General features: G+C 40.9%; 1 protein-coding gene across 2 annotated transcripts in view; it reads left to right on the plus strand.

The window, feature by feature from the left end:
- Positions 1-13,598, plus strand: part of ppp1r9a (protein phosphatase 1, regulatory subunit 9A) — a 63,484-nt gene that overhangs the window by 26,875 nt on the left and 23,011 nt on the right. For both annotated transcript variants that reach the window (XM_074686318.1, XM_074686317.1), the window contains exons 5-6: positions 3,310-3,414; positions 8,929-9,064. In XM_074686318.1, coding sequence (XP_074542419.1) covers positions 3,310-3,414; positions 8,929-9,064 — 241 coding nt within the window. The remainder of the gene's footprint in view (positions 1-3,309; positions 3,415-8,928; positions 9,065-13,598) is intronic.

The raw sequence follows: 13,598 nt of genomic DNA on the forward strand, positions 1-13,598 counted from the left end.
TCTTCAGCAGTGTTTCAGTCTACTTGTTGATCTCAGAGATATTCTCACTTCAGACTTTCTGAGAAAACAGTCCATTAACATTTCACTGTTTCAACTCTGATCCCATTTGCTGCTGACCTCCTTCTTCTGAACAGAGCTAGAAATTGAGGAGAAAAACACCCTCTTAACACTTTTCAGAAATATTTTGATGGTGTAGTTTGGCTAAATGCAATGTTTAAATGTTAAATTACTCAATAAGTGCCTCCTGTACTCTAGGAGATGGAAACAGCTCATTCTTTATTTATGAATCTGCGGCTCTGCCCGTGTCCCTGTGACAGATTTCACAATAAGCCTTGATCACAACAAGGGAGGAATGAACTGAGGACTCCAGGAATAAACGCTGGATCACTTGTGCTCAATTCATTTTGGAGGTGCCATCACACGACACACACACACATACACACACTCACACACACACACACACACACACACACACACACACACACACACACACACACACACACACACACACACACACACACACACACACACACACACACACACGCTCAGGGGAAGAGTCGGGACGGCAAGAATGTAATTTCCTTCCATCATTACCCTTTCTTTCTCTTTTGCTGAGTCGAGCTTAATGGTCTGGTGCATCCACACACACACACATACACACACACCCTTGAGCTCACAGGCAGACAGATAAATGAGCTTGGCTGTGGCTCACTGTATTGTCTGGAGCAGATGACCCTAGGTGTTTGTTTGCTGAGATGAGATATTATTAGGAGTATGAGACGACAACGTGTACGTCTGTTATTGTCCTAATGTTCAAGCTGTTATTTTCATTAGCCGTCACTTTATTTGTGTTTTTTTTTTTTTTACCTTAACTCTGCAGCTGTGTAACCAAACTGAGTACCCCAGCGCTATAAAAGCTGCCGGCTGACACACGACAAGCTCACTCCTTGTTGAACTCTCAGATTGATGTGTCCCTGGTTATCAGTATGGCAGCTCGGGATGATGTGTTGACAGGCTACAAATTGGATTCTGAGGAGCCAAAACAACCAGAATTCCCCTCAACTGATGCAATTTGCAGAAGATTTTGCAGTCAGAAAATGTTAAGTTGTGTAACGTTGTGTTGAGGTTTTCCTCAGCCACTAAGACATTTCTATTAATCTCTTTTCACGTTTCTTGAAGAGCAGTCCTAAGTGCTCTTTTAATAACAGCTATCTGCAGAATGCTGAAACCACATCCTTGTCTTTTAATGTGATTTATGAAAATTACACCCTTCAGTGTCATGCAAATCAAGAAAAATTGAGTTAAGAGGCTTTTCATCATTCAAGGAGAACTCAGCACTTAGATCCTCATCACTCACTGACTTTTGTTACAAATATTACAGTTAGATCTCACAGTATGTGGAAATTTTGAGTAAATCAGAACATGTTTATCGAAAGGTTTAGTCAATATCAAAGCCAATATGATATATGTAAGAGATAAACTTTCCTAAAGAGAGTTCTCATTCTTCATTTTGTTTCCCAGAGTCAGCACTCATCGTTCTCCTGAGTAAATTAGTTGTCCTGGTTTAATTTGGCCATTAAATTCAATTAAAAGTGTGATTATTGAAAACGATTGGAGTATAATTGAATTTTTTTTAATCCACTGATATTGAAGAGATATATTAAAGCCATTCATTTTTGCAGTCCTGCATGTTGTTTGTGATCTATGAAAAAGCAGCTGGAGATTAAGTGTGGCGACCAAAGTGCTTTGGTGAAGACGACAATGATGCATGTGTTTCTTTAAGCAAGGACGTAGAGCAGTATAAAGCTTATTTAAAAAAGAAGAGAGATACGTTTTGTTTTATACATTTACTACAGTAATTATGCAGGATCTGTAACTCTTTCTCTGTCTGGTGTTTTTTCATGTGGTTATTTGCTGAATATTTAGTAAAAACTGCTCCTCTGGGTTTTGTAAAATACTAGTCATGAGTGCTGGATCATCAGGAGTTTCATTTCAGGTCAAGAACTTGGCTGGCCTCTCAGCGTGTCTGGAGCTGTGTACCTCATTAGCCCCAGAGTTTGGTTTGAGCCTCATCTCTTCTGTCTCTTGGTTAGGCAACAGTCTGGGGCCCGATCAGTGCGAATTTGTGACAGGAAGAAAGTCTGGCACTGCTGTAATTTTCAAAATAATGTGACTTTGCGTAACAAGGCAGTTTATTTTTGCCTCTTGCAGTAATTTTCATGTAACTATGACGTTTATTCTTTGGGACACTGTACATGCATTGCATCAGTATCTGCCACTTTTTGACTGCATGTGTGTTTCCATCATGTGGGAGGACAAACTGTTGAGTGTGTTAATATGGGTGCCATGCCTCTGTCTCCTCCACACCCCTTCCCCTAATCAAAGCACACATTAAAAGTGCCATATTCTGCTCCTTTTCTGCAGTTTAATATGGATCATTGATGTCTTCATGAAATGGTAGTAACATGTTTTGGTCCAAAAAGCCAATAAATCAAGCCTAGCAGCATTGTTTCCAGGCTCTCATAGCCCCTCTGTTCAGAACGCTCTGATTTAGTGGGTGTGACCTTCATATGTAAATGAGGCACCGCTGATACCGCCCCGCTCTTCCATGTCACTGAGAGCAGCGCCCCGAGCTCTGAGTGCACAATGTTTAGAAAACAGCCAAGCTCATTTACTGTAACATTACAGGCTAAAACAACAGGCTAACTGCAGCTAAAGTTAGCATCCTGAAGCTAACACAGAGACAGGGGGGACACTGAGGAAAAGCTCTTACATCTGCTCCACAGCACACAGCATTTAAAATACTCACATTTCCAGGGTCCGAGGTTTGTTGGTGGATGGTTGGTAATGCGCCTGGATTCAGGACCAATCAGGTCAGACTTGCTCCTGATTGGTCAAAAAAGGGAATCGCTGATGTCGGCAAATTTCCCAAATCCAAACAGCTTGTTTTAGGTCAGGATTTTACATTCACAAGCACTACTAAGTACAGCTTTTATCATTAAATATCACATTTTGTGGGCTGGGAGGAAAGCCAAAGACCCACAAATTTCACTAAAAGACTTAATAAAGTGATTTTTGCATAATATGGGACTTTTAAACTCACTGATAAACTGTCAAGGATCCCTCAGGTCAATTCAGTCTACAGCAGGACAGACTGTTGTGTTGATCTGAAGCAAAAACTTAAAGTTACAGAAAGTTTTTCTTGTTGTCTTTAGGTCAAATCAGAATAAACAGTAAACGAAACAATGAATTAAATATGATGGATGATTTCTGAACAAAGTTTTGAGAGCTGTTTTTGTGCACATGCAGGATCAAGGTGAACGACCAGATCGTGGAGGTGGATGGGACCAGTCTGGTAGGCGTCACACAGAGCTTTGCTGCCTCCGTGCTCAGGAACACATCAGGCGTCGTCAGGTAAGACTCACAAACCATGAAAAGGTTACTGCATCATCCGGTGGTGCTTCAAATGCTCTGTAACTTTCATTCAGACATACGAGATTTATCTGTTGTCTTCCACTGATGAGGATCCTTGGATTAACATCAGATTATTGTACCAAAGTGTGTCAAGCAGCTATCAGCCCAAAGACCAGACGACTAGCATACAGGATCAGACAAACTGTGAATACTGAAGAAAAGGGCAAAAAAAAATGTCCTGCGTGTTCAGCAGAGATGCATGGTGTGTTTTGATTGTTCTTACCCCGTCTTTTATTGTGCATAAAGCTAAAAATCATTTAAACAGTTTGATTTACTGAAGTAGATCAGATTTGTTCCCCAATCAGAAATAAAGGGAGTGAAAACATGGGAACACAATATGTAGCGAAAGTGTTGTGCTTTTGACAGTTGAGCGGTTCCTGGCACAGGTTTCATTTAGCAATGGGGAGCACACACACACACACACACACACACCGCTTGGCAGGAGGGCTTTAATTTGGAAAGCCAGTGCTATCCTTGGCAACAGTGTGCGGCTGCTATCTCAGCTCTGAGCACTTTTTTTTCTCTTGTCTTCCCATTTCTCCTGGTTGGGTCTGCTGCAGTGTTTCCTCCTCTCTTTTTATTTTTACCTGCACTCTCCCTTTATTCATATCATTTCTCCTCCTATTCCCCTCATCTCATGTATGGTTTTCACACTGCTTTAAACTCTTTCAAGCCTCTTTTTTACACCTTGTTTTGGTATATTTTATTGACCCATCCATCTAGACCAGCTATGATGGAAAAGCTGTTGTATGGTGTTAAATAATCCATGTCCTTAGAGCGGTTTTCAACTTCCGTCCTCTTCTGGTTGACCCCTCTTCTGTGGTGATTCAGCTGTGTGAAGATAGATGTGTGGAGAGCACAGAGCCTGGGGAAAGCTGGTGGCTGAATAAAAACACATCCAGCAGTATCAGAGCAGACTGTCGGCTGGACAGATGCTGTTTGCTGAGCTAATATTGACAGTAGGGGGTTTCTGCATACCAGGATGTGGGATTATAGGTGAGGCAGCCTTGAAAAGTTCCCATCCATCACCTGTTCATCCATTGACCTAGTGCAAGATATAAAGGAAGTATGCAGAGTGTGCAATGTTTTAATAAAATCAGCATCAGCAATTGAACAAGGGAAAAAAATCTATACAAATAAATGTATAAGACAGTATGTACTAGTACCTGGCTATGTAACAATCCCAATGTAGGGTGCAGGAATAGAAACCTGTTTTTTCACTCTTCTCTGTCTCTCAATTCTCTCTTCTGCCTTCATGTCTCACCCACCCACCCACTCTCTCACTCACTCACTCCTCCCACGACTCCCACCTTTCAGTAAATCCTTCCATCTTCCCGTCTGATCACCAGAGGTTTGATGGCCAAGTGTCCTAGATCTGCAGTTTTTCGCTATATTTAACCCTGACTTCTAGCAGCAAATAATCCAGGCCAAGTTTAGTCAGGAGGTCCCCCTGAAGATATGTCAGAGTGAAGGAAAGAGTTGTCAAGAAAAGAGCTGTGCAGTAAGCTATGGGGTGGTATAGCTTAGTATAGTTAAGTGTAAAATAGTATTGTATAACATAGTAAAGAATCAGAATCAGAATTGGCTTTTTTAGCCATTTACACATACAAGGAATTTGACTTTGTGTCTCTGAGATTAACGGTTCAGAATCAGGTTTTACTGCCAAGTACATTTGCACATGCAAGGAATTTGGCAGTTAACAGGAAAATGACACAGAACAAGCAACAGCTTAATTAGTACAGAATAGGAAGCTATTACAATATATGAAGTGGGGTTTTAAAAAGTTGAGATATAAAATATAAATTATAAGGAAAATATAAGAAAAATAAAAATGAGAAAATGGAAGAAAAAAAAAAATACAAGGGTGCGATGTAGAAGCTATGCTATTTTAAGCCCAGTGGGCGTCGATGTAACGCATAAAAAGAAAGAAATCAGTTCCATGATGAGAGTCAGTGGGTTATGTGGGAGGAGGAGGAGGTGGAGGAGGAGGAGGGAGGGAGGGATTTGTTCATCAGGCTGACGGCAGAGGGGAACAAACTGTTCTTGTGGCGAGAGTTTCTGGTCTTGATGGACCACAGCTTCTTACCAGAGGAGAGAGTCTCAAACAGTCTAACCACAATCTTACCTGAACGCCTCAGGGTCCTGGAAGTGTAAAGGTCACAGAGAGATGAAAGGTTGCTGCCAATCACCTTCTCAGCAGAGCGGATGATGCGCTGCAGCCTGCACTTGTCCTTTACTGTGGCTGCAGCGCACCAGACTGTGATGGAGGACGAGAGGATGGTCTTTGGAAAGTTGAACTTCTACAGCTGCCACAGGAAATACATCCTCTGCTCTCCTTTCTTAATAAAGGAGGTACTATAATATGATTTACTATATTATAGTTCACTTTATTCTATGTACAGTATAGCATGGCACAGTAAAACAATGTATTTTACAGGAGTATTTTACAGCAAGAAGCCATTTCCTTGATTTTTTTTTTTTTTAATCTGCATTTTGTCACACATTTTGAAAAATAATGTGCATAATTCTGTTCTACTTATATTACAAACCTAATTTTTCTTTCTATACCATCAGTTTTGTAGGGACAAGCTTAATATCTACAGCTATACAAATACAGTTTTCTGCTCTTATGAGTACTTCTGTCTAAACTCTACAGCTGAATAGTCCTAAAAAATGCACTCAGTACTTTTCTCTTGGATTACTTTACCAACCTTAAATGACACTGTACAGCTCTGTAAAAAAACAGGACTTAAAATATTGGAAGTGTTTTTGTAGAGAAGCAGGAGTATGCATGCTAACGGCTGGATGACTGATACAGAGAAGTCAGGAAAAGTTGTGTGAAAGGCTCACAAAAAAAAAAATACCATACAATGTATACAGTGAAACTCATGACCGGGATTCACACACAAAAAAAAGGATCCCAATGTAGAAAAAAAAAAAGTTTAGAAAATCAGGAAATCTATTCATGAGTCCAAACACATCCCCATCACGAGTAATATCTGTAATGTGTGATCCCATGCTGACATCCTTGATGGCCATCAACCCAGGCTTTGTGGTGAGGTAGCATTTCTCCTAAAAATCACTCGTTCCTGTTTCCCTCCGTCTTTATTTTTTACTAGTCAAGCAAAAGTTAAAAAATGTTGACCTGTCAAGTTCCTGCACCATATTGCATATTCAACAAGAGCCCTGCTGGTATGAATATGAGTAAATGAGATCAGAAGTGAAGGTTTCTGTGGTTGGATTGAAGCAGCGCTGTGTGTGGCAGCCTCAGGACAGCGGGAGGCAAAGAGGAACCAAGACAGAGTCCCCATGCGTGAGGAGAGAGGCTGTTTCCAGGTCAGCTCCTCAGACCTCCCTGCTGTCCGGACGCTCGATACAGCTCAGCACTCTGCTCAGCCAGGGCCTTCCCTCTTTCTTTTTTTTTTCCTTTACTATCTCTGCCCTGCCCTTCAGTTGTTCCTTCACATGTAGATCAAATACTCCTCTCTGATGGAGCGTAAGGCCCTTTTCTACTACGCCTTTAGAATTATATGAAAGAGCTCTCGGGGACTGAATCCACTTGATTAGACCCTGACTTAAATCCACTCTCCCTCTCCGTGTCACTCTCCCACTCTCACTCAGACACGTTCACACACTCTCACTCTCTCTCTCTCTCTCTCACACACACACACACACACACACACACACACACACACACACACACACACACACACACACACACACACACACACACACACACACACACACACACACACACGCAGTCAGAGAGCTCCTGCTGGGTTGGAGATGTGAGAATAGGTCAGAGGAATAATTCAGTGTTTTTTCTTGGTTTGGAGGTGATGTTTGGAGCTAGGGGAAGAAGAAACTGCAGAAGATATTTTAAGTTTTATTTTGACTTATGGCTGAGTCATAGTGAAGGACACATTCTGCAAAAAACACTTTCTGCTTACAGGAAGCAAGGGTATGTGAGTGATGAACCTGGAGTTAGAGAAGTGATTGCAAAGTGTTTATTTCTTCTTACACAATCTCTGTCCCATTCTCCTTTCTCCTCCTGCCTCCATCATTTTTCATTTGTAGTGGACTGGATGTAGTTCCCATGTGCCATCACAGTAGCGGTCTGATATCTGAAGCTCAAAGCCAAGGCCTGTGACTTTCTCCATTTCGTTCCCCACCAGCGTTATGACGGCTGCCTGGCCGGGCCCACCGTCTGCTCACATTATTATGTGTGTCCAGTCTCCCAGCCCTGCCCTGATTCGTCAGCAGATATCCCTGTCATTGCTCTGTGGCTGTGGGCCTCAGCTGCTCTCACACAGCCACTGCTGTGGTCATTTCACTGCCCACGTACACACCCAAATGAGCGACAGAGGCAGGAGATAGTTACAGAAATTCAGTTCATACACATGTTAATCTATGCTTGAGAAAAGGACAAACCTTTAGGCATGCAGTGCAGGGATGGGGTCTGTTTTACTAAACATTTTCTCTTGTATTTAAAGGTGTTGTCCGTTTTAGTTTACGCTAAAACACACAGGCTCAAGAGTTCTGCAATTAAAAGCAGAGAAATGTTTTTTTTTTCTTTTGTTTCAGGGTTGATACTGATACCGATTATTACTAGTCAAGGAGGCTGATAAACAAAATTTGGAGCTAATATTCATTTGTAATAAAAAGGAAAATATTGGTGTCAAAATTTTGCAGAATACAGTTCATTAGGTTTTTACTCTCTTTCTCCCTCACACACAAACATCTACTTTCAGTGAGTATTTCTAATCATTTCGTTCAAATCTTAACAGCTTTCACTGCTGATTGGCTGTTACCTGAGCCATGGCTCTGTGTGTAACCAATCAGATAGCACTGTGGGTGGGACAATGCTGGAGACAGAGAGGTGCAGCTGCATCAGAGCCAAAATAACACAGTTTAAATTAAATTTTTATTGACCTTCAGATTAAAAAGAAAATTTGATGCTAATAAACCTCAAAATGACGAATATCAGCGCTGATAATCAGCCCAGACAATATTCAGCCTATCCCTAAATTTAAGGGCCCACAACTGACGGGAGTCTTGAAAAATATGATAATCTTTGTGGAAATGGTGCCCACTGTGATGTAACTTCACGGTGCCCTGCAAACCTTTGCAACACTCCTTACAAAATGTGGCATTACAAAAAGGAAATAACAAGAGCGGCTTAAACTAGAAGTAGCCCCTTCAAGATACACTGATATCATTTATACAGCACTCTGCAGATGCCACATTTCTCAAAAGGCCTTCACTTCCTCTTTGCAACAAAAGCAAATGTTCTGAGCAGAAACAAGTGTGCAAAAGAAAAAAGGTGTTACAAAGTGTGGAAATGTCTCATAAAGCTTATAATGAGGAGTTTAACGCCTGCTTGTGATGATGATTTGATGTGAATGCTTGTCTCCTGTGTGTCGGTGATTTCTGTAACAGTACTTATCGTCACAGGTTTGTGATTGGCCGAGAGCGTCCGGGTCAGCAGAGCGAGGTGGCAACGCTCATCCAGCAGACCCTGGAGCAGGAGCGGAGACAGAGGGAGCTGCTGGAGCAGCAGTACGCTCACTATGACGCTGACGACGACGAGGTAAATACAACACTGACCAACCTGGCTAATGTGCAAGGAGCTGTACACTAACACGTGCAGAAGAATTATAGGAAACTTAGATTGAATCACAATGTGTAATGGGGGTAAGATGAAATCTCTTGATTAAAACATCATACTGAATCAAAACCGTTTCCTAAGGAGACACTGGGGGGGTTCTAGGGGCCCATCATTGACATGGGGCCCAGAAAGGCCCCTAATAAAATTATACAGGGGCCCAGCAATATTTATTTTCATGGAACCTAAAATCCCTGGCGGCGCCCCTGCTTCTCATACATGACACACAGTTGGAAAAATAAGGCTCCCAGTTGTCGCTGAAATGTAAATGAGCCCTTTTCTCACGTCAATCTATAGCTTATTACTCCATAAAACTGACTGACAGGAAGCTTTGATGCTGAAATATTAATACAGACACACTCATTCCCTCTCTATCTTGCTCACACACACACACGAACATAGAGGAAGTCATGCAAGCTTTGGTCCTCGAAAGCATCACTCAGCGTTTTCCCCTCTGATTCTGCTGCTTACTCACAGCACGTTTAATCCAAGACTCTGAGCTCATGGCCCTGCAACTCCTGCCATCCCAGTGTGTGTGTGTGTGTGAGTGTGTGTCTGTGTGTGTGTGTGTGTGTGTGTGTGTGTGTGCGTGTGTGAGCAATACACACACTCACACTGCATAAAAGCATGAAATCACACACCCTAGTATTGTAAATCAGTACAAAGTGTCTCCTCATGTATGCACACACACATACAGATAGCTGCACTCATTCTTGGATTTACACACACACACACACACACACACACACACACACACATTTACTGTGCAGTTTGAAGTCTTTTATGCACTCGAGGATGATGGATCGAGAGACTTCATCATGTATAAGAAACTCTGTGCAAAGCTCAGAAGCTGATCCCAGTTGTCCTATAATCACGTCCCCATACACATGTAACCCTGTCAGCTCATATTAAAGCTCCAACACGGCGTCAAGGCTGGATTTCAGGCTCTGGAGCTCTCAAAAAAATCTCCCTCAGTCTGTTTGTCTTCCTGTTTCCTGTCTTGTTTTCAAACCCAGGGTATGTAATGAAGATCTTAATAAATGTAGGAGGACATCTTGAGGATTTTATTTGAATAAACACCCTCCAACAAATCCCCAGAGGGTCCCCTAAGCATGAAATGGAGACTGTGGTGAAATTGTCTATCCATACATAGATTACAGGCTGTAAAAGCTCACTTGAAATCTGCCACAGTGAAGAACAAAACCATCCATAACTGCCCACGTAACTGCCAACAGGGTAAACAGTTACAAAACCATTACAGAGATCTATGGGGCAATAAAAGGAGCTCATCAATATTAATAACTCGTGAATATTAGAAGGAGTTCTCACCGGGGGGGCAGGGGTGGAGGTTGTTTCTCGCTCTGAGGGCTGCCAGCGAGGATGTGACAGACAGCTCTTTATCCGTACTGGAGCCGCTGTCCCAAAAGGAAGGGACACTCCTTCAGTTAGCAAAAGACATCACACACATTCTCATGTTTGTGTGTCTGTGTCACAGTCAAATGGGAACACACTTGGGGAAAAGCAATGAGACAGTCACACACACTATGCTTTACAATATATTCACCTGTCTGGCTACTTTTGAAAGTTTTTATACAATAAATTCGACATTTTCATAATTACAGATATTTTAAAAACCCTGACTTGATTGATTTGAAACTTAAAAAGTTATTTTTACCCTCTATGGGATAATTATTCATGAATACAATTAGAGGAAGCAGCATACACTAAACTCTTTTTTACAGAACATTTCTATTCATAGTCAAGAGACTTGATCCAGAATTAAAATATTCTTCATCTTGTGTAGGTTACAGATTTAAAATGTTTATAAACAGAAGCTAACATATTTCCCACAGAGGTCAATCATCTGTCAATCTTTATTTATAAAGCCCCGAATCCAAACAAATGTTGTCTGAAGACACTCAACAAAAATTAGCAGGTTCAGACCTGCTAATGTACTGTCATTAACAGAGACCCAACAAGTTATAAAAAGGAGTGTTATTGCATTTAATCCACCATGTGTAAAGACCTCTGCAGCATATTTTAAGTTACACCAGCAGGGAAAACTTCTTTAACGGACAGAAACTTGAAGCAGAACCAGACCCATGTCAGACAGACGCCTGCTGAGACCGTGTTGGTGTCAGAGAGAAAGAGAAGAGACGCAGACATAGAGAGAAATAGACAGGGTTCTAAAATTAACACAGGTGTTCTTGCTGTGATGGTAATAATGAGACTGTTAATAGTTGTAGCAGCTGGAGTCTGGCAGGTCCACAGCAGCAGGCCGTCTACAGCGACAAATCAGGGAAATCTACAAAGAAGCACAGGGACTTCCAGAAAGACCTGGATGAAACGTGTCAGACTTTTGCTGTTGAGGAATTAATGCTGTTGTTATTGGGTTTGACTCATCAGTATCAAATGTTTGGAACAGCATGGGGATCAGTAAGAGAAAAAAGGGTCTTATCAAAAAGCCAAAGTGATACTGATTTAAACTAGGGGTGGCCAACCAGTCAGAGACCAATGGCCACAAAAACTACAGTGGTACTACAAAGAGCCACATCACAAATGCATTTCCTCTCACACATAAACGAATAGACATCAAATGAAAATCAATACACTTCCAAATTCTGTAGTGACATTTATTGCATTTGTAAGAGTGTTTAAGTTTGTACTTGCAGCCATGTCTAAGACAAGTTTTAGTTTTTACTGCAGAAGAGACAAAGTTACATCTATCGATCAAGATAGCTATGAGCACATGTGAGATGTTGAGAAAAGAATCTGAAACTAAAGTATCAATCTCATCACCCAAGTATTGATCAATACTACTGATCACAACGCTGGCATCAATATATCAATATTTTAGATTTATTGGCACACCACTACTCATAACAATATAATATATATTTTTTTGTAAATTGATCAAAGAGCCGCACACCGAAAGATAAAGAGTCGCATGTGGCTCGCGAGCCGCAGGTTGGCCACCCCTGATTTAAAGTAATAGACAAGTGAAAAAAAGCAATTTTAACTTGAAATCAGTGTTTCTGTGACCCTTTGACTTGAGGGCAGGGGGTTTAAGGAGGCTGTGAGCTGAAGCTAGCTGTCTCTGGAGCTTTCCTTAGTTTAAAGTTGGTCTTCATCTATGGAGCTAGATATGTTTTAAGAAAGGAAGACCTTGTAGAATGTGATGTGAGAATTTGAAAGGAAAAAAGTGAACTTGTTTGTTAAAATGCTCATTTTTATATTGAAAAAATATTCAAAAACATGTGAAAATACATTTTTTATCACAGTTAGAGTAAAAAATGTGAACCTGTAGTGATTATTAAAGTATTTAAACAAAATTAAAAAAAAGACAATTTGGATTAATTGCTAGTCTTTTGGTATGTTTGACGACTTTACTGGGGATTGTTGTGCCATGGTGGATCACTATGAACTGTGAAACCTGCAGAAGGAAACTACGCCCTCCGTCTTTAATTTTGCCCTTCTCCCCTCTTATTGGTCAGTTCCTCCCACACGCACACACATGGAAGGGAGGGGGCATCACTATAAGTAAAAATTTGTTTTGCTACAGAGGTCTTGCAAAAATTTGTGGCAAAACTCAAGCAGCGCACATTCACGCAAAAGGAATTTGTGCAGTTGTAGGGGTAGATTTGAGAAGTTGTAACAGCAGAGTTGTGGTTGTAAAGGATAAAAGTTATTTTTTTATTAAATAACATCAGATTAAATGGTAAATAAAGATTTTGTAGCTGTCATTTTATTTGGGTTAATATCACTCCATACATTTGTGAACATCATTTCTGTGGCTTCACATTAAGATCACCCATGTGTGGATATTTTCCTTGGGTTCAAATTCTGACACCACACGTTTATGTTTTCCTTTATTTGTGACATCAAACTAATTTCACATGTGTGTGGATTTTTTTATACAAACGAACACTTTTACATATAAGTTCACTTTTCTTTCTTTTTACTTCTCATGTCAAGTTCTACAAACGTTCATATTTTGCAACATATCTACCTACAAATGTATCTCGTGTTCACTGCACTCAAAGCTGAGTTCTTCTATTAAAAACCTTTAGACCAGTTAATGTGAATCATTTAAACAACAGAGAGCTGTTCATGTCCAGCTGGTAATCTGTGCTTATGTTACTCTTTATACAAACAAGCATTAAATCAAATCATGAAGCTACTGTCAGCATATATAGTTGTTGAAGCATTAACTAAAAAAAAAAAGCTGAAGCCTTAATCTAAGCTTTGTTTTAAACATTCAGATTGATTCCAACGTCTGAGTAGGACACAGCCTTGAAATGTCCCATCACCTCCTCCTGTCTGAGCGTTAGTCACAGCCCTCTCCTCGAGTGCCTGACAGTCATTATGCCAACATCAGGCTCATATTGGACTTTCATTTTGCAGATCATCAAACTGAGCAGCTTCTTAACAACAACAAGATTTCACCCCAACTCGTCCT

The sequence above is a fragment of the Halichoeres trimaculatus genome, unplaced genomic scaffold (assembly GCF_033239565.1).
Source record: "Halichoeres trimaculatus isolate MK-OKI-2021-1 unplaced genomic scaffold, fHalTri1.1 fHalTri1_scaffold_14, whole genome shotgun sequence".
NCBI lineage: Eukaryota > Metazoa > Chordata > Actinopteri > Labriformes > Labridae > Halichoeres > Halichoeres trimaculatus.